General features: G+C 33.8%; 1 protein-coding gene across 1 annotated transcript in view; it reads left to right on the forward strand.

The window, feature by feature from the left end:
• TECRL (trans-2,3-enoyl-CoA reductase like) overlaps positions 1 to 26938 on the forward strand; it is a 147978-nt gene that overhangs the window by 72178 nt on the left and 48862 nt on the right. Inside the window, exons 3-4 of the mRNA XM_061145267.1 lie at positions 13562 to 13606; positions 18498 to 18601. Coding sequence (XP_061001250.1) covers positions 13562 to 13606; positions 18498 to 18601 — 149 coding nt within the window. The remainder of the gene's footprint in view (positions 1 to 13561; positions 13607 to 18497; positions 18602 to 26938) is intronic.

Genomic DNA, 26938 nt, shown 5'->3' on the forward strand with positions numbered 1-26938 from the left:
TAAGAATACTGAGGGTCTTTTGAGTAGAGTTGTTGATTTAAAATTGTTGCTGATGCCAAACTATACTGAGAAGCTAGATAGTAAAGTCTGATTAGTGGTTGTACAAAGCCAAATTGAGAAAAGTATTTCTGTGATGATGGATGTTCTGAGACTTCTGAACAGTTAAATGGTAATCTAAAGCAAATGGGAATGTAGGCAAAATGATCAACCCTAGTGGTTCCTTAGAAGTATGGTAGGTGATTAGGTGAACGAGCTGGTTATAAACTTAAACAAAAGACAAATAAATAGTTCAGTCATTCTCTGAATGTGCTTCTTCCTGTTCCATATTTTCTTGCCTTGTGCTTTGTATTTTACTGTGAAATTGGCTTGTTACTTTATGTCTCTTGTTTTCATATTCTTTATTCTTTAATTCTGAATACTTGTTTACACAGCTTTTAAATATTTTTAGAATCATTTCTGTTTTCCTACAGAGGATTTGCTTTGTGGTTGCTGATTATACAGCATTATAGCACTTTGTCTTTCTTATTTGAGAGCTCTGTAATAGCAAAGTCCTTAGCAGATGTCTTGTCTTTTCAAGGTCAGCAAAATTATACACATTTGTTGATGCTGATTTGAGTGTTATAACTTGTTGTTGTTATAGGGTATGAGATAGGAAATAGTTCTCTTATTTTTCGGATACATAAACACTATCACACATATTTTTACTGGTTTCCTTGATTCCATTTTAGCTTTATCACTTAATTATGTAGGTGATAGTTATAAGACTGCAAAGAAATGGTAAACAGGAAATAAAATGGTTCATTTAGTTTGAGTGAATTACTGTAATGAAGGAATCATTTCTCACAAATAACTGATTCCAATGATATTAAATCATCAGAAAGTATTTCAGTACATCAAGAAAGAGTTTTTTTTTTTTTTTTTTAAATGATACTTGACGTTTATTTCTAACCAAAAAAGGAACAGAACTCATGTGCATGCCCTTCTGTTTAGGCTTTTAGTCTTTTGTTGTTTGGAAAGAACACAATGGTACTATTAACACAGTGTAACTAAAGTGATAATTTAATGTGCACAGGACATTCTGTGATACAAACACATTTCCTATGTAGCTTTCCATGTCTTGGTTAATATAGCCTGTCCCTTAATTTTTTTTTATACATATGAGAAGTTCCCACTAGAACAGGGTTTATATAAGACAGGAAAGGAGAAAGTTGTGTACATCTTTGCATACCAGAACAAGGAAAATAGGTGGCTTCTACTAAGAAAAAGTTTGGCTTTGAAGATGTATAAAACTTTACTAATAATGCTATTAAAATTTTAAGAAATCTTTTATCAAAGTCTGAGATTAATGATTATTTCTACATCCTTCCTAAATTTTATAAGGCACCCAGAATATTTTAATTCAAAGAATACTTTCCACATTACATACTATTGCTGTTCAGTATTTTGCTTTTGTATATAAATATAAATTATTATTTATCATTATTTTATATATTAATATTATATATATATTTTCTGCTATTTTGTATAAGACATCTACTTATGTGTCAGTTTTTTTTGCTTAGTATTGTTCAGCTTATCTCATTTCAATTCTGGAATCAATTTCTTTTTTCCAAAGTTGATCCTTTGGATGTTCACTTATTAACAGACAAAGAAAAGGGTCTCAAGTATAAGATTTGTTAGTCTAAATAATGATGCTATTGCTTTACATTTTCTTTAAAAATACTTCATTCGGAAACTATTTGGACAAAATCTCTTATTGCCATCATTTAGAACTCTGTTCTCAGTCTAATTGCCCTTCACTAAATCTAACAATATCAAACAATGTAGAGGTAATTAAAGACTCTGGATAAAGTTGTATCTTTCCAGAGAAGAATTACTTTTGCTTCCTCAATCTTTAGGGCTGGACTTTAGAAATTACAGATCACTTGAATCCTAACAAGTAGTAAGATGATTCAAAATTCAGCTTCATTCCTTCTGAGAACTCGTCTCTTTTTGACTTCTTTATTTTGTGATACCAGTGAAATTTTGGGCTTTTACTAGGGATTCCCCTTCTTAACTGGAAATAAAGTCTGCTATTTTGTTTGCTCAGGCTTGTGGGTCTATGGAAAGCCTTGCTCAACTGTCTCTTCCAATATAAGCAGATGTCTCTAGGGGAATGTGGCTTCAGTATCTGGGCTCGGCTTTCTGGGGTTCCCTTCCTCCCAAATATTAGCTTCCTAATACTACACTTTCTTATTAACTATATGGAGATTTTGATAAAATATTTTGCCATACTTTCTTAGTTGTCCTTGGAAAGAAGTTTTGGGTAGAACATATAGTTTACCATTACAGTTGATGGAATTCTTTGTTTATGCTTAAGGATACCCAATACATAGAATATCATTCAATTATACACACACACACACACGCACACATATATATATATATGTGTGGCTTCCCAGGTGGCACTAGTGGTAAAGAACCTGCCTGCCAATGCAGGAGACATAAGAGATGAGACATAAGAGATTGGGTTGGGAAGATCCTCTGGAGGAGAGCGTGGAAACCCACTCCAGTATTCTTGCTTGGAGAATCCCATGGACAGAGGAGACTGATGGGCTACAGTTCATAGGGTTGCAAAGAGTCAGACATGACTGAAGCGACAGCATGCACACATGATTTGTTTTTTATATTCTGTTATTCTTTTTCATTTTCTACTTTCTCAGGAATTTATTCTGGTTCATTCTCTAATTGACAAATTCCTCTGCTTAGTCTAATTGGCTATACCATCATTCCATTACATTTGATTTCTATACATTTTATTGGGTACTTTATCAAATGAAACAATGTTTATAGTACCATAAACATTTTGTCATGTTTTTGATTCTTTATTTTACATCTTTACTCATTTTTAAATAAATTTAGGTGACAAAGTTAATGAGACACTAAGCATCTAAAGCTCTTTGAAGTTAATCTTGGGCTTTGAAAATTTATTATATTGTATGCTACATTCCCAATGTTAATTTTTATTTTTATTTTTTCCAATGTTTATTTTTAAAAAGCACTGATAATTGAGCATATTATTGACTATTTATATCATAAACATACCTTGGAGGGTTTATTTATTATCAATGTGAATACAGTGAATCATGACAATGGAAATGTAATTTCCAAACAAATGCAATCATTGACTATGGAGAGTCACAAACTAATTATGAATAGAGTCCATCAGCTTTCTTATCTATCGTAATTTGTTATTCTTATAGAAGTAACATAATTTCTACAAAGCTACATTTACTTCAACTGCCAAGATATGCAAGCAACATAAATATCTACCAACAAATGAATGGATAAAGATGTGATATAGAGATATAAAATGGAATAACAGTCATAAGAAAGAATGAAATTTTGTTACATGTATCAACATGGATACACTTGGAGGGTATTATGAGAAGTGAAATAAGCCAGAAAGAAAAATGCTTTATGATATTACTTATATATGGATCTAAAAAAACACAACAAACTATTGAATATAACAACAACAAAGCAGACTGATAAATATGGAGAACAAACCAGTGGTTACCAAGGGGGAGACAGAAAAGGAGGGGGCAACATAAAGATAGAAGATTAAAACTACAAGAGTATACTCTGCAACATAGGGAATATAGCCAGTATTTTATAATAACTAAAAATGGAATTAAACCCTTAAACTTTGAATAACTATATTGTGTATATTTAACATATATTATATTGTTCATCAACTATATGTCAATAAATAATAAATAAATAAAAGTCCCAGGTAAATCTTTGAACAATCAAGGAATTGAAGAATAACAGTGGCTACATATATTCATTTTCATTTCCTGCACTTACTATTTTTATTTTATTCCTCCTCTTTATCATATAAACTGACTGAAAACACTTAGGAAAAAAAAAATGATACATTAGAAAGTTAGTAAATTGAGAACTGAGATCCTTAGGAGCTAGACAAGATTAACCATTACATCAAGTCAAACTAAGTCATTAAATTAATTAAATTTAGGTCAATAATTTAATCATACTTGGCCTTATTTATTTATTTATTTATTTTAGTTTATTTTTTTATTGTTCATATATTGGGTTGGCCAAAAAGTTTCCAGCAAGATGTTATGGAACAATCTGTAAGACCTTTATGGCCACACATATGATTAATAGTAGATATCTTTCAAAGACATTTACAGTATAGCATGAATAATGTAAAAGTGATGAAAAATTATTTGTTATATTTATATGATGAAAAATTATTTATCAGTTTATTATGCATAAGTATTATGCTTGCTATGTGTAGCAGTTCATGCTTATTATGCCAATCATTTTTCTTAATTTAATTTACCTTTAACAAGGATTAAAAATATATACTATTAGATTAACTGACCAAAGCTAATGTAAAGTTTCAGGTATTCATTTTTTAATAATAATTCATGGGGTCACAACAAGTCGGACACAACTGAGCGACTGAACTGAACTGAATTAATATTTTTTTGAGAAGTGATACATGGCTTAAAAGTTTTTCAGTCCACCTTCCCACCAAATACAGCTATTTATGCTACTTTATCTTCCAAATATTCACATTAATACTAGTCTATGAGAAGAAACCAGGGTTTCCCAGTTGGTTCAGTGGTAAAGAACCTGCCTACTAATGCAGGAGATGAAACAGACATGGGTTCCATCCCTGAGTGGGGAGGATTCCCTGGAGAAGGAAATGGCAACTCCATCCAGTATTCTTGCCTGGGAAATCAATCCCATGGACAAAGGAGTCTGGCAGGCTACAGTCCATGGGGTTGTAAAGAGTCAGACATGACTGAGCACTCACCCATGTATGAGAGGAAAACAGTGGTTGATTCCTTCTTCCAAATAACCCTAAAGGTCTTTATTCTATTTAATAATTTTTCAGAATTTAAAAATTACTTTCACTTTCCCCTAAATCTTTTTCTTTAGATAAAATGTATACAGTGTTTCAGAAGCATCACATGAAAAGCAACATTTCAAGATCAGTTACCATGCTTCATGTTTTCTATGAACGGCCTCTTGTCTGTTTTCTTCAGTGTGTTGCATGTAGATATATATTCAAAGCTCAGATGTGTTTTCATAGAATTTAAGCACAGTGGACTACTACCATCTCTTTTCTGGAAAATTAAGTTCCTTATTTTACTTTGTGCTTGTAGTTTCTTATTTATTTATTTTTTCCATTTATTTTTATTAGTCGGAGGCTAATTACTTTACAATATTGTAGTGGTTTTTGTCATACATTGACATGAATCAGCCATGGATTTACATGTGTTCCCCATCCCATCCCCCCTCCCACCTCCCTCTCCACCCGATCCCTCTGGGTCTTCCCAGTGGACCAGCCCCGAGCACTTGTCTCATGCATCTAGCCTGGGCTGGTGATCTGTTTCACCCTTGATAATATACACGTTTCGATGCTGTTATCTCAAAACATCCCACCCTTGCCTTCTCCCACAGAGTCTAAAAGTCTGTTCTGTACATCTGTGCCTCTTTTTCTGTTTTGCATATAGGGTTATCACTACCATCTTTCTAAATTCCATACGTATGCGTTAGTATACGGTATTGGTCTTTATCTTGCTGGCTTACTTCACTCTGTATAATGGACTCCAGTTTCATCCATCTCATTAGAACTGATTCAAATGAATTCTTTTTAATGGCTGAGTAATATTCCATGGTGTATATGTACCACAGCTTCCTTATCCATTCGTCTGCTGATGGGCATCTAGGTTGCTTCCATGTCCTGGCTATTATAAACAGTGCTTCGATGAACATTGGGGTGCACGTGTCTCTTTCAGATCTGATCTCCTCGGTGTGTATGCCCAGAAGTGGGATTGCTGGGTCATATGGCAGTTCTATTTCCAGTTTTTAAAGATATCTCCACACTGTTCTCCATAGCAGCTGTACTAGCTTGCATTCCCACCAACAGTGTAAGAGGGTTCCCTTTTCTCCACACCCTCTCCAGCATTTATTGCTTGTAGACTTTTGGATAGCAGCCATCCTGACTGGCGTGTAATGGTACCTCATTGTGGTTTCTTTAATTTATTTCACATTACACTCATTTTATTTGCTTGCCTTACAAGATTATCCTGAAATGAGATGTCATTTGACATGCACCTAACAACTAACTATTGGATTCACAATTGTTTTTCAATTACAATTGCAGTTATTTTAGTTCATTTCAGGAAGTCATTTTAGATTAAATCAAGTTTGTTTCATGAGTTAAAGATATATTTTTTAATGTTTCCTTCTTATAGGATCTTAATGGCGTTCTAATTATGTTTATTTTAGCATTTGCATTACTTATGTCATTTTCTGCGGTAAGAAAAAAGTCCATTGAATGTGAAATACAGTATTCTATGCTCAACATTTATCACCAAAATCTCAAACAGCTTAATCAACTATTGGTGATATCTTTCCTTTATTAATTTTCACATAAGGAATATCATTAAGAATTTTCGCATTATAACTTTAATGCATATTCACATTATGTCAGACTTTATCATTACAGATAGAATTCTGAAACATAACTGGTTCTTTTGTATTAACGTCCTTTTATTCACCCACTTATGTAACTATTTTTATCCATTTTTTTCTTTTTTAACTTTAAAATGAATCTATATTGTTTATATATATATATATTTTTATATATACATGTGTTTGAAAAAAATGAACATTTATAGTATCAACACATTTATATTACATATGAGCACATTAATTGTATAATTTGCTTTCTACAAATGGGTTATTGAAAATAATACTTAGTACACTTTAAATCTATGATGTTACATTTTTTGAGTCTTTAAAGGTTGTTGATGTAGCATATTTATTATTCTAAGCATTTCAAATATATTTCCTAATAGTCTGTATATATTAATTATCTAGAAAATACAGTTTTTCTTTGCTTCTTCCTCTCATTACTTATCATCTCCCATATTAACTCTGACTGAAACACCTGTATCTAGTTTCATACCACAGTGAACAATCCACACAAATTCACGTTTTTTCTCTGACATGAAGTTCTGGAATTTTAGAAACTCAACTGAGCCACATAGGAACTTGTACAACATTTCCTTACTTCCACCAAACTTTTCAACAGAGCCAGGCCTGCATTGTTCTTCAGTCATTCAGTCATGTCTGACTTTTTGTGACCCCATGGACTGCGGCATGCCAAGCTTCCCTGTCCTTCACCATCTCCCAGAGCTTTCTCAAACTCATGTAAAATGAGTTGGTGATACCATCTCTTCCTCTGTCATTCTCTTCTCCTGCTTTCAATCTTTCCAAGCATCACGATCTTTTCTAATGAGTCAGCTCTTTGCATCAGGTGGCCAAAGTACTGGAGTTTCAGCGTCAGTCCTTGCAATGAATATTAAGGATTGATTTCTTTTGAGATTGACTGGTTTGATCTCCTTGCAGTCCAAGGGACATTCAAGAGTCTTCTCTAATACCACTGTTCAAAAGCATAAGCAGTTTGGTGCTCAATCTTTCTTATCATCCACTCTCTCATCCATACATGACTACAGGAAAAACCATAGCTTTGACTAGACGGACCTCTGTTAGCAAAGTAATGTTTCTGCTTTTTAGTATGCTGTCTAGGTTGGTCATAGCTTTTCTTCCAAGGAGCAAGCATCTTTTAATTTCATGGCTGAAGTCACCATCTTCAGTGATTTTGAAGCCCAAGAAAATAACGTCTGTCACAGTTGCCGTTGTTTCCCATCTATTTGCCACAAAGTGATGGGACCACTTGCCATGATCTTCATTTTTTGAATGTTGAGTTTTTAAGCCAGCTTTTTCACTCTCCTCTTTCAACTTCATTAAGAAGCTCTTTAGTTCCTCCTTGCTTTTTGCCATAAGGGTGGTGTCATATGCATATCTGAGGTTATTAATGTCACTGATGCCAGCCCTGCATAGCATACTTTTAAGAACAGAATTCTGTTTCTTTCTACTCTTCATCCTATCTCATCACAGCAGTCACAAAGCACCCAAGATGCAGACAACAAAAATTGATCACTGCTTTCTTTCCCCAAATGTTCTGCATGGTTCACCAGAACATACAATATTAATATTAATATTAATTAATTAATAATTAAATTTTAAATAAACAATTTATTTAAATAATAATTATATTTAATTTTAATATTACTTTTATTAATTTACATTAATTAAGAGTTATTTAATCAAGTTAATTAAGTATAAACATACATTTACACTTAATATTTGATAATTATATTTAAATAAGAATTTATTAATTATTTATAATTAACAATAATTTGTTTAAATAAATATTTGATTAATACTATTTACTCAATAATTTATTTAAATAAATAATTAAAATTAATTAATATTAATTAACATTCCACATTAATAAAGTGATTTCTTTAATGAATCTTTAACTGTTCTCAAAATTTTTCCCTCCTAATGTGTGTGCTCAGTCGTTCAATCATGTCTAACTCTTTGCAGTCCCATGAACAGTAGCCCGTCAAGCTCCTTTTTTTCATGGAATTTTCCAGGCTAGAATATTGGAGCAGGTTGCCGTTCCCTACTCCTGGAGATCCTGACCCAGGGAGCAAACTCATGTCTCTTGCGTCTCCTGCATTGGCAGGCAGAATCTTACCAACTAGTGTCACCTGGGAAGCACTCGCCTTCCTAGTAGGATTAGTGATCAAATAAAATGGGTAGAGGTTAGGTGGCAGGTTTAGCAAGTCTTAAGTATGGGAGTCAAGTTTTAGGTCATGAAGGATACTATTATTTTTTAAAAATTTCTTCAGTATTTTTTCTCCTAAATTTTTCCTCTTTCAATATTACTATGAATATAGGTTTCAGTTAGTATTCAATACCATCTGTAATCAAGATCTATGAAAAATAATTTTAATACCTCATAAACTATACTACATTAAATAATTTAACCTATGCAAGCTTTAGCCTGTACGATCTAACTATTAATACTAACTGACTCTAAGTTTTCAGTCCCTGGGATTGCAAAGAGTTGGACATGACTGAGTGCCTAACAGTTCCTGCTGCTCATAAACACAAAGACAGAACACATGTTATCAGTGAGTCAGTAATGGAAGATTTCTGACTTTCATTATTGAAGAAAAAAAAAGTCTATTGCTGACTTTTATTATTTTTAAAGTTGAATATCTGGAAATATGAATTTAAGTATTTAAGTAAAATTTATACTGGTGATCAATATTCTATAAGAAGAATTCTAATCATATTAGATTGATGTGAATGTACTTGTGGTTTTGCACTGTGAATTTTATATCATTATAACTAGGCTCAATCACACCTATATTAATCAAAGTATTAATAGGAACCATCACAATCAACACATTTTTGCCAACAAGAAATACGTTTATTTATTCCTGTAGCATAAAAATCCATGCTTTGGGGTTCAGTGAACTCTTGGAAAGCATTTTCTGCCTCCTGCTGGCGGTGGAAATGTTTTCTCTGCAAAAAATTGTTGAGATACTTGAAGAAGTGGTTGGTGAGAGGTCAGGTGAATTAGGCAGATGAGCCAAAAGTCTGTAGTCCAATTTGTTCGACTTTTGAGGCATTGGTTGTGTGACCTCAGGTCGGGCATTGTAATGGGGAAGAATTGGGTCCTTTCTGTTGACCAGTGCCGGCTGCATGGATTGCACTTTTCTATGCATCTCGTCAATTTGCTGAGCCTACTTATCAGATGTAATGGTTTTGCCAGGATTCAGAAAGCTGTAGTGGATCAGACCAGCAGCAGACCACCAAACAGTGATTACGAACCTTTTTTTGGTGCAAGTTTGTCTTTGGAAGTATTTTGGAGCTTCTTCCTGGTCCAACCAATGAGCTGGTCATTGCCAGTTGTTATATCCACTTTTTGTTGCATGTCACAAACTAATCAATAAATTTTTCATTGTTGTTGCTTAGAGTAAGAGAAGATGACACTTCAAAATGATGGTTGCTTTGATTTTCAGTCAGCTCACGAGGAACCCACTTATTGGGCTATTTCAGCTGTTCAAATGCTGAACGACTGTAGAATGGTTGAGGTCGAGTTCTTAGGCAACTTCTCATGTAGTTGTAAAAGGATCAGCTTTGATGATTGCTCTCAAATGGTCATTGTCAACTTCCAATGCCTGGTTCATCTTCAAGTCTCTCATCTCCTTTGCAAAACTTCTTGCATATTTTAGATGGCTGAAATCCAATATAATTTGTATTATTACTCTGTTCCTTAATCTTTTAAAATTTAAGAACAAATCTTTTTGAAGGAAAAAAATATTCAAACCTTTTAAATCTGTTTTATTTTACAGAATTTAATTCAACCATTAATGTGAATTTTTGTGCAAAAGCTCTATAATAGAGAGCTTTATAAAAAAATATTTTATTTATTTTACAATAAAATAGTCATTATATCGGAGAAGGCAATGGCACCCCACTCCAGTACTCTTGCCTGGAAAATCCCATGAATGGAGGAGCCTGGTAGGCTGCGGTCTGTGGGGTCGCTAAGAGTCGGACACGACTGAACTACTTCACTTGCATTTTTCACTTTCACACATTGGAGAAGGAAATGGCAACCCACTCCAGTGTTCTTGCCTGGAGAATCCGGGGGACGGGGGAGCCTGGTGGGCTGCCGTCTATGGGGTCGCACAGAGTCAGACACGACTGAAGCGACTTAGCAGCAGCAGCAGCAGTCATTTTATACACACACACACACACACACACACACACACACACACACACACAGAGTTGTCATTTTAGTCGCCAACTTTTTTGACTATAATTCCCAATAAAGAATGTACAGTAGTCATATAAAAATAAAAATGAATCTATACAATTTAAGCTATTGAAACAAAACCTTGAGGAAACAATACTGAACATGTCTATCTAGAAATTATCCTAATATGTTGCATCCATTTCTACTTTATTCTACTCTATTCTAGCCCTTTATATAGTGCTGATAATAACACTAATTCTATCTTTAAACATATTATGGAAACAACCAGCAATTCAGAAAAACCTCTTTTAGTAAAATAAATATATTTGAATCACATGCAGACACTACTTATTTGGGATGTTATTTCATAGTTTATGAACTCTTCCAATCATCAAGGATAGAACTCTAAGTCATGGTAGAATATAATAGGAGTTATACAAGTCGAGTTCAACATCTTAAATAATTTAAGATACTAGTAGATGCATTAGAGCTACTACATAGTTATAATTCAGCTGTGAGCCAGCTGTCCAAGTTCAATGTACTCAGTAATTTTCAGGACTATTCACACATGCTAAAATTCATTATGCAATGTATGTCCTTTATCCTTTATAAACTACCTGTTTTTCCTGATGTTTTTCCTGCCTATTCCATCTAAGCCCAACAAGCATAGAGAATATCAGAAAATGTATGTTTTGCTCTTTGAAAACATGATTGAAACTAATCTAAAGGTTTACATAGCAGTTAGTAACTCTCTTTCTCTGGGACACAATGTTCAAAGATCACAACCTTTAAATGCCATGTTTATTTCCTAAGTAGATTTATAGTTTATTCTTATTGAGAGGGTTGAAAGGAAATGGTTTTCCTTGAAGGCATTAACAACTTCTAAATTATCTAATTGATCATTGTGGATACAGCCAGTATTAACTCATCTAGGTCACAGACAGATCTATTTGCCTAGAATGATTGAATTAATTTGCATTGCCACTTCCCACCATTAAAAAGATGCTATAAATGTGAAAAAAGTGAAGTGAAATTCACTCAGTCATGTCTGACTCTTTGCAACCCCATGGACTGTAGCCTTCCAGGCTTCTCTATGCATTGAATTTTCCAGGCAAGAATATTAGAATGAGTAGCCATTTCCTTCTCTAGGGGATCTTCCCAACCCAGGGATCAAACCTGGATCTCCTACAGGTAGATTCTTTACCATCTGAGCCACCAAGGAAGCCCAAAAACCCAATAAAGTGCTACTGAAAATAATGTCTTACATGAATATTACTAAAATGGACTGAACTTGACAACATGTATAATCATAGGTGGTCAATGACTATTTGTCAAATATAAATGGATTTTCATAAGTTTTATATTTTCTTCTATATCCATAATTGCAAACTCATTTTAAACTGTAGATATCTCTTTGCATTTGTTTCCATCATACTTCTTTGGCAGCAGATTTTCAGTATGATTAATAAATACAGCTATTTAAAAATGCTTTACAACAAATAATTTTAGCACACATTTCAGAACAATAAATGGCTATATAAATAAAACAATTAGTAGTAAACACACACACACACACAAATTGTGTCTTTACCTGAATGTTTTCTAATTAAAAAGAATCAAATGTCAGAGTTGAACGTTTGTGTATTCCTCATTTGCCACACTATTATAAATTTTTTTTAGATGTAATCCTAATAAAGTTTAAATTCTGACTACAAGTTTTGACTTATGAATTATTTATTCATGAGAACTTGCATGTGTAAGTTGACAAAATTTTTGCAGCAAATTTAGAAAGAATTGACTACAATTCAGTTGTTACATTATCATTACTTTTACTGACAATTTAGAAAGTAATGTTTTGAAAGTGAAATAACAATTATGTAATAATCTTTTGATCATACTCTTAAATTATTATTTATGAATTGAATTTGCTTAAAATTGTACCTCAGAGTTAAGAATTAAATTTTCAATAGAAGTTTTAAAGTAATAATAAAGAATTCACTTTAAGAGAAAATAAAAATATTCTTATAATTGTGAATCAACTTTTTTATTATGGCAGTGTGTGATAAAGGTATTTTGATTTTCCTAATCATATAGAAATTTTACTATTCTATTTATTACTAATAGTAGTATATGTAGAAGACATTAAAGTGATATTTCTGCTATAATTAATTTGCTCATAATACTAAAAGTCAATAGTACATACTATTCTGATAGAGGCTTATTCCTGATAGAGAAAATAACTCATTTCCACATGTTATTTTTAAATAAATTTTGAATGAGGTCAAGGTTCTCCAGTTTTAAATGAAGACTCTTTTTTTTTAAGAATAATTTTCAAATTGCACAAGCTATTAGGTCAGCTTCCCTTATAGCTTAGTCAGTAAAGAATCTACCTGCAATGCAGGAGACCTGAGCTCAATTCCTGGGTCAGGAAGATCCCCTGGAGAAGGATATGGCAACCCACTCCAGTATGCTTGCCTGGGAAATCCCATGGACTGAGGAGCCTGGCAGACTACAGTCCACAGGGTCACAAAAGTTGGACACAACTTAGTGACTAAACCACCACCATACATAGGTCACTTATTTTAGTACATGTACACAAATTGAATTCATCTGTGTAACAAGTTCCTAGACCAAAAAGCAGAAAATCACAATGCCTAAAGCACCTGCCCATCATGCTTTCTTCCAGAATTATCCATAGTGCTTACCCTGTAAAGGATAATTACTATCTCCATTTTAACACTGGTTAATCATTTTTATTCACCTCCTGAGATCTAATCTGTCTTCTAATGGAAAATATTGCTTTTAAAATATGTTTACATCTGTGCTTAAAATTAAATGTCATTTTTCATTGAATAGGTCCACAGTGGTATCCTTCTCGAATAGGCCTGCAGCTAGAACGTGGTAAGAAATAATTTCACTCATCTATTTATTTAATTTAGAATCCCTTTTCTGTCATCAATAGGCAATATTTATTTATTGCTTACCAAATGGCAGGTATTATAATAAATACTTTAAATATATTGTTTTATTTGAGTCTCCTCAAAAGCTAGTGTTGCACATTTATGGTAGAGGAATTTTATTCTCACATAAATAAATTTCATACATTCACTGTCATTGTGTATTGAAGGCAGGATCTGAACTAACATCTTTCTGTCTTAAAAGCTTTTACTGCTCTATCCCCTCAGTCTACTGCCTCCTAATATAGTCTGAGGGATGCAGCTCAGTTCTCTTTGCCTTTATTCCTGTTCAAAAGCAGAATAAGGGAGGTAAGGAGGAACAGAATTAATTAATTATAGGGAGAAGTATTGTTTCCATTAATAAGCCTCAAGTGTTTCAAAATTTCAAACCTTATTTTCTGGTCATAAAATTTTAAAATGTTATGCTAAAAATACACAAAAGTGAGTCCTGCTAAGAATCATTGTTATTGACATCACATCACTTGACCTTACATTTGAACTTGTTAAATAAAAGCTCTGGGTAGATTGAAAATTTCTGAGGAATATTCAGTTCAGGTCCATGATAACAAATCTACAAGAGGTATCTTTTAAGAAATTTCAATCTTTAAATTTTTCTACACAATCCTGACCTGCATTGTATTTTTCTGGTACTTTGCTAATATTCAGGCTGTCATTTCTTAGATATCATATTCACTTAAGGACAAATGATGATTTCTCGGGATCTCTAAGATGTTTTGTTGTTTTCATTGCTATCTTAAATATTCCACCCTTTTTCTGAGATGTCTATGTTGAAAACATAGGTATCCAGAATATTTTTATAAATCACAGTTTCTTGAGGTCTCACATTTTTCTAAACTCAAGTTTAGAAAAGACAAATTCTCATCTAGCTAGAGTTTTAAAGAGAAGAATCATTGTCTTGTTTCTTTTGCTTCTATGGGGTATAGTATGTGCTTTTCAACACATGGATGCTGAAATAACATAAAATGAAATAATGCTATTGTTTTCTGAACTTGATTCTTATATTTAAAAAAAAAAAAAAACTGAGAATACCACAAGCATGAGTGTCAGATGTAATTTCAATTTGAAGGAGATTATAAGGGACTGTGGAATTTCTGTTACTTCAACCTTTCTGGTGAACGTGACATTTTATTTCCCTTCACTCATATACCTGGCTGGGTGTACCAGTGTGTGATGTGAATAAAGTATAACCCTCCAAGTGTTCTTTGATGAGAATGTGATGAAATATTTGAAAAAAAGAATCTATGAATTTAGTAATATAAGCAGGGTATGGTACAAAGTTTATTTGGAATAACACAATTTAAAACCTATCTTTCTACTTACTTATATTCAGAGTCTTCTTTTGTAAAGTGAGCTAATAAAGAATCTAACATGGTTTGTGTGTGTGTGTGTGTGTGTGTGTATGTGAGCTTTTTGCAGGTGATGGCTAGTGTGTAAGTAAGATTATGTTTATAAAGTACTATAATAATTTGTGCATGGTTATTACTTCATTAAACATAGTTGTAACTATTAATATTAAGGAAAAAGGCAAGACCAAAACAAAGACACGAATATTACATATTTGCTGCCAGAGTATATTTGCCAGAATGAGTGCACTATGAATAATAATATCATGTTATTTTAGAGCCTTTTACAGTTTCTGTACACAAAAGATTGTAAAACACAAATAAAAGAACAAATAATTTATTTTTTTATGGGTAAATATAGCCAACATTTTTTTTTTTTTTTTTTTTGGCTTGGGAATTCTGCTTAGCTGGGCTGGGCTTGGTCTTGCTTGGCTAGTTTCACTCAGACAGCTAAGGTCAGCTAATGGACTGCTGAAGACTGGCCAGAATGATCACGGCTGTAGCCTTTCTGCTCTATATTGTCTCATGCTTCATCAGAAAGTTCTGGCCTTGTTACCACAGTGCAGTCAGAATTGCAAATAAATGAGCAGAAGCACTCAAGAATTCATGAAGCCCAGGCTTAGAACTGGCTTACGATCCCTGTCCCACATTCTATTTGTCAGAGCAAGATACTAGGCTACCCTATATTCAAGGGGTGGGGAAACTTTCACCAACTCTTAATAGAAGGGACTAAAAGTCATATTGTGAGTGATGCTGACATGGTAATGGTGAATAATTGCAATCATTGTTGCAATAAATCTGTCATACAAATTGGTAACTAAAATGTGTTCTCTCATTACTGTGATTAATAGAATTGATAATGTCCTGGAAGTTTGGGGTCAAATTTCTAATTCTTAGAAACATTAGATTTGTTCAATAGAAGGTTTAAGTATATGTAGAATTGGTCCTTCTCTTCCCATTCCTGACTCCAACCATCCACATACCATTTATACAAGCTTCTAGGGTTAGAAGTATGCACCTCATTGTTTGGCCCATTCTTGGGAGAAAATGTCCCCAAAAGATATATTACTTGAGCAAATTTAGGCAGAAAATTTAGGGGTCTTAAGTGGCCAAATTATGATATAAATGGCGCGGGCTCCATTAAGTGCATTCTCTTGGTCCCACATGTTCCTCTCCCATTGGAAAAGGGCATAGATATAGAATGCCAAGGAAAAGAGTTCCTGATTACTGTATCTAAGAGTGATATGATTAATAACATGTCTGGATTCTCTCACATTGTTTCACCCAAATACTATATTGATTTTCCATATTTTAAAAACAAAACGCTGATATTCTGTTCTTTGATGTCAGCAAAGGGGATAGAACGGTGGGAAACTATGATGTCAATAGGTGCATGCTGGAAAGAAGCTTCCAGCAGTCCTTATCAATATTTCTTGTTGTTACGAGTGACTGTCACAATGACACTCTGATCAGCTGGATGTCAAAGTCTTTACCTTGAACCATGTTTCATCAATGTGCAACAAATTACCACAAATTTAGCAGCTTAAAACAACAATCATTTATTAGCCCAAAGATACAATATGGTAGGATTCTCTACTCAAAGTATCCACAAGTTTAGAATAAAGTATCAGCTATGCTGAATTCTCATCTAGACTTCTGAGAAAATCTACTTCCACCTTCAGTCTTGTTGGCAGAAGCCACCTTTTAGCTTTTATGACAGAGATCCCTATTTCCTTGATGGCTATCAGTTCCTAGAGGTCACTTTAATTATTTGCCAGGTAGCCCTCTCCATTTTTAAACCAACAGTAGTATAGTGACTCTTCCCAGTGTATTGAATCTTGGTATCCCTATTTCTGACTCCATTCAGATTTAAAGAATTTGTTATTAACTCTGGCCCACCAAGATGACCTCTTTTGAAGCCATATGTCACAAACTAGGCAAGGAAGTCATAGTTTACTATATTTATGTTGGAATTATCAAAATTAATATATAACAATTGCCTACTTTCATCTTATACAAAATACCTGTAAGCATAATTATAAATCTAAATATTATATTTTGAAAATCACCTGATAGTCAAAAGTTAATATCTTACACTTTCAATAATAAAGAATGACAGGAAGTTTGTACATGAGTAGAGTTAATATAATTCATAAATAGATTAGCACAAAATATAATACAAATAAAAATGATAACATTAATATCATTGTACTTGTGAGATGCATTTATGCTGGTATACATAGTTCTAATCTACTAATTTTTCCTTCTGTATAACATACTTTTGTTTGCATAAAACAAATTATATTTACCCATATCTTATTTATGAGTACTTGAGATTTTTACAATGTGTTGCTACTAAAAACAGTACTAAAAAAGACATCTTTTTACATATCTTTCAGTACACAATGGCAAACTTATCTAGTGTTCATTTTTAAGAACAGAACATTTCTGTCACACACTTTCCATCATCACTTCTGTTTCCTCCTGTTTCATGAGAAACTCCCTCTCAATAATCTTCTCTGTATGTTTGTCTTCTGACTTTAAAAGCCTGGAGTGCTAGGAAGTTCAGTTTCAGCTTGTATTCCTTCATTTCAAACTGAATGTATAATCTCGCCATGCCTCATGGCTTTACCTGTTAATGACTTTGAAAATATCTTCAGACACAGCCACCCACGTGCCTACGTGACAGCTCCCAATTGAAGACCTAATAGGTATCTCACACTAAATGCACCCGAACTGAAATTTTCCATTTTACACCCCAAAATCTGCTCTTTCCTCACTCTTCTTTTTGTCAATTAATGATATTACAATGCAATTAAGTGCTTAGGGCAAAAAATTACCTCAGCCTGAATCTCACAGGTTAAACTTGCTCTAAGATCAAACTTTTTGGGATTGATGAATTTTTAACTTCTCTACCAGTGCCATCTTAATCCAAATAAGCCTCATCCCCTGGTTGGTGAATTTTTACTTTCTCCTAAGTAATCTTGCTTCCTTTTCTTCCCAGTTACCATACAGCAACCATAATGTTCTTTTTGAAAGGTGAATCATGCCCATCCCCAGGTGCTTTGCAGTGACTTTTAAAATTCTACTCCAACTAATTTATCTTACAGTAAAATCAGTTATACAACAGTTGATGTGTATGACTACTGACACAAAATTATATTTCAAAATATACTTTATCATATTTGATTATGATATTATCTAATATTACATTTTTCTCAGAATACAATCATAACTAGTGGTAATCTGTACTTTGTTTAAATAGCATTAGGAAACCACTGTGTATCTGAAAATTTGCCAGATACATTTTATAAAATTGGTTTATTCACATGCTATCTTACTTTAAAGATTTAATATAAATTGAAATTTCTGTATAAAATATATCCTTTGCTTTCACTGGTTTCACATTAAAAATATTTATCATTTTTTGCCTCAAAATTGAATTAAAACATTATTTCCTTATTGTTTAAGGTGGGCCCTTTCTGAAGGACAACTTAACCATTCAAAGTGTTGCAGCTTCCTCCATTGTCACACTCTATTTTACAGACCTAGGTCAACAAGTCAGTTGGACTACAGTAAGTATCAATTTGAAATGCAATGTAGATGTCCCACATTTTGACATGAATGATTTGTTGAGAGAGCATATTTTCTGTCAAATAAATTCATAGTGAAACAAAATATTGCATTAAAGGTATTTTAAATTTTCCATTCTTACTACGATCAGTGGCCAAATTTCCATTCAAGAATTGGAGAAATGGAGGGGGGGTAATGGTTGAAAGAAGACAGATAGTTATTTTCTAAATGTCAATCTATCTCATGACTGATGGCCTCATTTCTATTTTCCCTGTGTCTTGTCAGTTACTTGGTATTTCATCATAGTTTTCTTCTAGGAGCCTCAGTGTGATGAAGACACATTTGTCATTGGAAAGAGGGGAGATAGAATATCCCAAGATAGAATGTCCCAAGACAGTGGAGGGGACATTTTAAAAACTGAGAATGAAGAAATAAGACTTATTTGAGTTATAGGGGTTGGGGCGTTCTTTAAACTTTCTTGAAGGAGGTACTTTCAAAATGGTGGCAACTGAATCCAATAGCATTAGAAGAATGAAGACCATATTAAAAAAACAGGAGAACTAAGAAACAGAAAATACTTGATACTACTTCACAAGTACTGAAGGATTCATGAGCAATGAATTGATAGATGGGATATCTTCAGTAGCAAGAAGCTATGTGGTATTTAGTGACAGGAAGTGAAGGAGTTAATCTGATGAATAGCTTTGACACTGATGTACAAAAATTAGTGCAATCGCTCATTTTTCAATTAAATTTAATCTACTTTCTTTATATTATTGACTTTTTATGTTTTTGTGATTACATTCTATTTCATATTTGTGATGTGATTACTTTTAATATTTTCTATTCAAAATGGCTTTCTTTTGCCAGCATAGTGTTTTGAGTTTTCCCTGTATAGTTAAACAATCAATTTTTAAAATTATTAAAGACACAGGATAATTTATACATTGTTATTTAAGTCTCAAAATGAGAAATTCAAGTTTACATTCATTAATCAAAATGTCACATGCTTTAATTTTCCACCAATTTTTCCTGTATTATCTTCTTGTATTTAGATAATTACTTGTAGTGTGCTTGGCTAAATGGTTGCTCTAGTTTCCAAGATTTATTGAGCTTTTGAGTACTAATTTGTTGCATTAAAAAATAAATAAAACTAAGTTTAGAGTTATTTGGCCACCTGATGTGAAGAAATGACTCACTGGAAAAAATCCTGATGTTGGGAAAGATTGAGGGCAGGAGGAGAAGGGGACAACAGGATGAGATGGTTGGATGGCATCACCAACTTGATGTTGGTGATGGACAGAGAAGTCTGGCATGCTGCAGTCAATGGGGTCGCAAAGAGTCACACTGGACTGGAATGAAGGACTGGACTGAAGTGAACTGAACTGAAGTTTAGAGTATTCTGAATCTTTGTGAAATATATCACAACATTTACAAAAAAAGCTACTAACTAATGCATATTGTAACAAAGGGTTTAGAGTTTAAATGTGATATCTACAGACCCTTGTGAAAAGAGATTGTAGACAAGCAGATTTTGATCTTCAAAGGTTAAAATACTCAAAGAATCTTTGCCCACATTTATGATGGAAAAGGAATTATATCTACAGAAGCCATGTCAAAGTGAGTGGCAATAATTGTGATTCATAATGAATTTCAGCTGCATCACTGGGATAAGCACTGAGGGAAAAAAGTGCTAAGGTGGAATTCTGTGACAATTGTGTTAGAAAATTATAGCTTATCTGAGAGGAAAGTCATTTAGGTGACAAAAGAGAACTACGAAAATAGGCTGGATATTTTTAAATCAACCCTATGGTTCACACTTCTTTGCTCCAAATGAGTCAGTCCTATTAAATGCTAAAAATATACACATTACATTGCAATCACACTCACTTCATATCAACTAAATTGCACAATAAAAGCAATATTTTACCACAATTAACACTCTTCTACATTTATAAAATATTAAAATTCACTCGTATAATAAAAGCATTATTATTAGTTTTCTCTTTTTGTGAGAAACAATCTCTTTAATTCAGCAAGGTCAAAATTAGTAATTTAATAATATTTTTTCAGGAAGCAAGAGTTTGCTGCAGAATGTTGAGAAAATTCTTGTCTTATGGAACTTAGAATAAATTGGAAGACTTAGGATAAATAATGTTATAAATTAATATAATTATAATAAAAATAATCCCCATCATACAAATCCTATTAACTAAAGATCACATTCCGTTTTCATCATTTTTATCTTCATTCATGTGTCTGTACATGCTGTGCGTAGTCGCTCAGTTGTGTGAGATCCCATGGGCTATAGCCCCCCAGGCTCTTCTGTCCATGGGGATTCTCCAGCCAAGAATACTGGAGTGGGTTGCCATGCCCTTCTCCAGGGATCTTCCCAACCCAGGGATCAAACCCAGGTCTCCTATATTGCAGACAGATTTTTTTTTTACTATCTGAGCCACCATGGAAGCATGTGTATATATAGTCATATACAAATTATGGACTTCCCTCGTAGCTCAGTTGGTTAAGAGTCTGCCTGCAATGCAGTAGGCCCAGGTTTGATACCTGGGTAGGATTCCCTGGAGAAGGAAATAGCAACCCACTCCAGGATTCTTGCCTGGAGAATCCCATGGACAGAGGAGGAGCCTGGCAGGCCTACAGTCCACGGGGTCGCAACAATCAGACATGACTTAATACTAAACTACTACTACTAGGCAAATTATTTCTTGCATAGATTCATGTATCTACCAAATTCAGATATAGAATTGTTCAATCCTTCAAAAGGAACTCCCTCATTTTACTCCTCTGTATTTACACAGAGAAATCTATCCTGGGGCAATCACCTATCTGTTTTTCATTTCTATATTTTTGCCATGTGGTGATTGATCTATAAACTGAATAACAGAATCAAATAATTTTTGAGACTAATGTTTATTTTTCTCTTAGTATAGTGACTCTGAGATGCATCTTGGTTATTGCATGTATATCAATACTTATGCTTCTTTTTATTGGTGAGTAGTACTTGGTTATATGTACATAACAGGGTTTGTTTATTCACCCACTGACAGACATCTGAATGGTCTTCAGTATTTTTTGTTGTTGTTGTTACAAATAAAGCAACAACCTACCTGTGTATTGGTGTTTGTGTGAACATAGGTTTTTAATTCTCTGCAATCACTGTTGAGTTGTAAGTTTACCTTTAATATTCTACATATCTACATACAAGTTTTTTGTCTAATGCGTGGTTTGCAAATATTTTCTCTCAGTTTTAGCTTGTCTATTCATCATTTTAACAGGATTTTTGTTGCTGTACAAAAAGTTTTCAATTTTATTGTAGCATAATTTATTAATATTTTCTTTAAAGGATCTTGTCTTCACTATCATATGTAAGAAACATTTGCCTAGCCCTAGGCCTAGGAGTTCCTCTTCTGAGTTTTTCTAATCATTTAACATTTTTATATTTTACATTTTAATCATAGTTTTTTGTTGTAAATAATTATCTATTTTTAATCACCAGGCCTAACGTTTTCTTTTAATTTGTCTCACATATCCTGTAATCCATTTCTGTTTTTCTTTCTTGTCCCATTTGGATTAATTGCAGTACTTTCTTTTCTATTAGCTTCTTTGGTATTTTGGTGGTGGTTGTTCAGTTCCTAAGTCCTGTCTGACTCTTTGCAACCCCATGAACTGTAGCGCATCGGCTTCCGTGTCCTTCACTGTCTCCCTGAGTAGGCTCAAACTCATGTCCATTGAGTCGGTGATGCCATCCAATTATCTGATCCTGTGTTGCCCACTTATCCTCTTGTCCTCAATCTTTCCCAGCATCAGGGTCTTTTCCAATGAGTCGGCTCTTTACAGCAAGTGGCCAAAGTATTGGACCTTCAACTTCAACCCCAGTCCTTCCAGTGAATATTCAGGACTGATTTCCTTTAGGACTGACTGGTTTGATATCCTTGCTGTCCAAGGGACTCCTGAGAGGCTTCTCCAGCTCCATGGTTTGAAAGCATCAATTCTTTGGCACTCACCCTTCTTTATGGTCTGTCTCTCACACCCGTACATGACTACTGAAAAAACCATCGCTTTGACTATATGGGCATTTGTCAGTAAAGTGATGTCTCTGTTTTCTAATACACTGTCTAGGTTGGTCATAACTTTTCTTCCAAGGAGAAAGTGTCTATTAATTGTGTAGCTGCAGTCACTGTCCACAGTGATTTTGGAGCCCGAGAATATGAAATCTGACACTGTTTCCACTATTTCCCCACCTATTTTCCATGAAGTGATGGGACCAGATGGCATGATCCTTGTTTTTTGAATTCTGAGTTTTAAGCCTTTTCACACTGTTCATGCAGTTCTCAAGGCAATACTGAAATGATTTGCCATTCCCTTCTCCAGCGGACCACCTTTTGTCAGAACTCTCCACCATGACCTGTTCATCTTGGATGGCCCTGCATGGTACGGCTCATAGTTTCATTGAGTAGACAAGACTGTGGTCTATGTGATCAGTGGGATTAGTTTTCCATGGTTGTGGTTTTCATTCTGTCTGCCCTCTGATGGATAAGAGGCTCATGGAAACTTCCTAATGGGAGAAACTGACTGTGGGGGAAACTGGGTCTTGTTCTTGATTGATGCTTTTGAACTGTGGTGTTGGAGAAGACTTGTGAGAATCCCTTGGACTGTAAGGCAATCGAACCAGTGAATCCTAAAAGAAATCAGTCCTGAATATTCTTTGGAAGGACTGATGCTAAAGCTGAAACTCCAATACTTCGGCCACCTGATGCAAAGAACTGACTCATTAGAAAAGACGGATGCTGGGAAAGATTGAAGGTAGGAGATGAAGGGAAATGACAGAGGATGATGTGGTTGGATGGTATCACCAACTCAATGGACAAGAGTTTGAACAAGCTCCAGGGGTTGGTGATAGACAGGGAAGCCTGGTGTGCTACAGTCCATGGGGTCACAAAGAGTCAGACAAGACTGAGCAACTGAACTGACTGACTGAGTTTTCAGCCAACTTTATTTTCACTCTCCTCTTTCAGCTTCAAGAGGCTCTTTAGTTCCTCTTCATTTTCTGCCATTAGAGTGGTATCATCTGCATACCTGATGTTGTTGATACTTCTCCTGGCAAACTTGATTCCTACTTGTGAATCTAGCCCAGCATTTCCTATGATGTACTCTGTAAATACGTTAAATAAGTAGGGTGAGGATATACAGTCTTGATGTACTCCTTTCCAGTTTTGAACAAGTCCATTGTTCCAAGTCCAGTACTAACTGTTCCTTCTTGTCCTGCATACAGGTTTCTCAGGAGGCAGTTAAGGTGGTCTGGCCTTCCCATCTCTTTTAGAATATTCCACAGTTTGTTGTGATCCACATAGTCAAAGACTTTAGCATAGTCAATGAAGCAGAATTAGATGTAGCTATATCCTGTTTCAATAACTCTAATGATTACCCAAGAGATTTCACTACACATTTAAATTATTGAACACTAATAAAAATTGTTTAAGTTTACTAATGTGAAGATAATGCATTAATAATTGAATGAGTTTTATTTGAGGTATTTGGTCTCCTTCTGAGTTTCCTATTGTGAATTATTTTAATTCTTTATATATTTCAAAGCCAAAATACAGTACTATAATTCCATATGGTCAATCTTTATTTAAATTTATTCTTTTTATACTGTAACTTAGTTTTTCCTTCTAATACTGAAGTTACATCTGGTATCATTATCCTTCTTTCTGAAAAACACCTTAATGTTGTATTATCGTTCTGTCTTTGATGAGTTCTCTCAATTATTGTTCATCTTAAAATGTATTCATTCAGTTTATATTCTTGGAGAATATTTTTTCAGAAAAAAATTCACACTGCCAGCTATTTCTGTCTTTATTTCAAAACACTATTAGTTTGATTTCTGACTCCCATTATTTCTGTTGAAAAGTTTACTGTACTCCTTAAAGTCTTTCCCTTGTTTATTCAATTTTATTTTATTTTATTTTATTATGGTGCACATAGTTATGGATTGTGGTTTTATTTATTCTGCTTTGGGTTTATTGTGTTATCTGAGTCTGTGGTTTGATAGCTATATCTAATCTGACAAAATTGCATAATCTCTTCATCTTTTGAATCTCCATTATTCTTTTTGTATTCTCCTTTTGGGATCATATTACATTTTCATTTTTTTTTTTCCAAAGTTTTCAAATATCACTAAAATCTCAACCTTTTATTTTTCTTTGAACATTAAAAGATTGTTTTCTCAAAGTATGTGCTTGATAATTCTGTTATGTGAACCTTTAGTTCACCCATTTTCAATGCCTGCTGCTGCTTTTGGTTATGGTCATGATATCTTCACTCCTTGTATAATTGTATATTTCTGACATTGCAGAAAAATCATATTAATAAATTTAAAGATGACTTGAAGAAACCTTGGGTGATTTTACCTTTCAAATATAATTTATCATTCTGCAGATGGACTAATGGCACTGCTGAGTATGGGTCATCTTATTCTAATCCATGATTGAAATGACTTCAGGCTGAGTTTCATATGTACCTATGAAGTACATATGAAGACGGATCTGTTTCATCCTCACTCCTAAGTTTTAACTGGTCTAAGTTCCAATCCAAATTCTGGGGGTTTTATAGCCACCTTAGTCTTTGAAAGACAACAAGCGGTAATTTTGGTGTTTCCATTCTTAAGCACCCTCAAAAGATTGGTCTTTACATCAGGCTGTTACCAAGTTTCATGAAGTGAAGTGAAGTGAAATGAAATGAAGTCGCTCAGTCGTGTCCGACTCTTTGCGACTCCATGAACTGTAGCCTACCAGGATCCTCAGTCCATGGGATTCTCCAGGCAAGAGTACTGGAGTGGGTTGCCATTTCCTGCTCCAGGGGATCTTCCCGACCCAGGGATCGAATCCAGGTCTCCCGCATTGTAGGCAGACGCTTTACCGTCTGAGCTACCAAGTTTCATAGCCCAGGTTAATTACTACTCTGGAGTCTCTTATAAAACATTTTGATCTTCCAATTCTTCAAAGACTCAGTAACTCTTTGGAGTCCGAAAAATATTTTGATTAATTTTTCTTGGTGACCTCATTAGGAAGGTTTGTTTGAATAACATGAACATAGAATTATCCATTATATGTTATTCATATAACAGTTATTTTTTCTTGAAAAAAAAGAAAAAAAGAAAAACTTCTAGTATCGCATTAGCTTCAATAGTACTCATGGAGTACAAAGTAATATTACTATTGGGAAACGTTCTCATAATTACAGTAGCTCTCCTATCACTAGGAAATTACTGTTGACACTACTTTATTTTTTTGCATCAGGGCTTCTCTAGTGGCTCAGGGTAAAGAATCCTCCTGCCAATGCAGGAGACATAGGTTCAGTCCTTGGGCTGGGAAGAACCACTTGAGTAGGAAATAGAAATGCACTCCAGTGTTCCTGCCTGTAAAATTCTATGGACAGAGGAGTCTGGTAGGTTACAGTCTATGGGGTCTCAAAAGAGTCAGACATGACCTAGCAAGTAAAAAATTCTCAACAACTGTGACACAAGCAATTCATTTTGCTTTAAACTGTCAATTGCAATTTTAGAGAAAAAGTAAAGTCAAAATCACCCTAATAATAATAGGACAAAAAAAAATATTTTTAAAGGAAGGATGAATGCATTAAATGAAATCTAAGCCCAAGGGTCTTAATCAATTTACAACAACTGCAGTTGAATACAATTTATATTTTCTAAAACAGTTTATTGTCTTATTCCTTTTCAATTTAGAAATACAAGTTGAATATTCCAGAAAAGTTCCAAAAATCCTAGTTTCATAGCTTGTCTAGTAGAAATAGTGAATTTTACATTAAAAGCAACACATTAGTTTAAAACAGAGAACTTTCTATAAAGGGGAAGTATGAAAATAATTTGATATTAGAAATAAATTGAATTTAGAAGTAGTATATATCTTCAAAGTGAAAAAGAAAAGAAAGTGCACCTGCTTATTTTGAAAATAAAATGTCTAATAAATTTTGGATTAAAGTGGAGTTTCTAATCATTGTAAATTCATCTGCATAGGCTGTATACCTATAAATATATATTTTGTTTGTATATTTATTTCATCTTTAGTTTTGTTTTTATTCTTTTTTAGTAGAAGAAGAGCAATTTCTGTTTCAGAAATCTGTTTTATTAACATTTATATATCTGGCTTTTGTTTAATTATAAATCTATTTTCTGATTACTTTCTAAGTTTAATCAAACATTCTATCTGCACCCAAGTATACATTTTTCTTGAAAGATACATTGTCCAAAAGTTATTTTTTTATTACCCTCTAGGGCTTTTAAATCAGAATATATCCTCCAT

This window comes from Dama dama, chromosome 6 (genome assembly GCF_033118175.1).
Source record: "Dama dama isolate Ldn47 chromosome 6, ASM3311817v1, whole genome shotgun sequence".
Classification (NCBI taxonomy): Eukaryota; Metazoa; Chordata; class Mammalia; order Artiodactyla; family Cervidae; genus Dama; species Dama dama.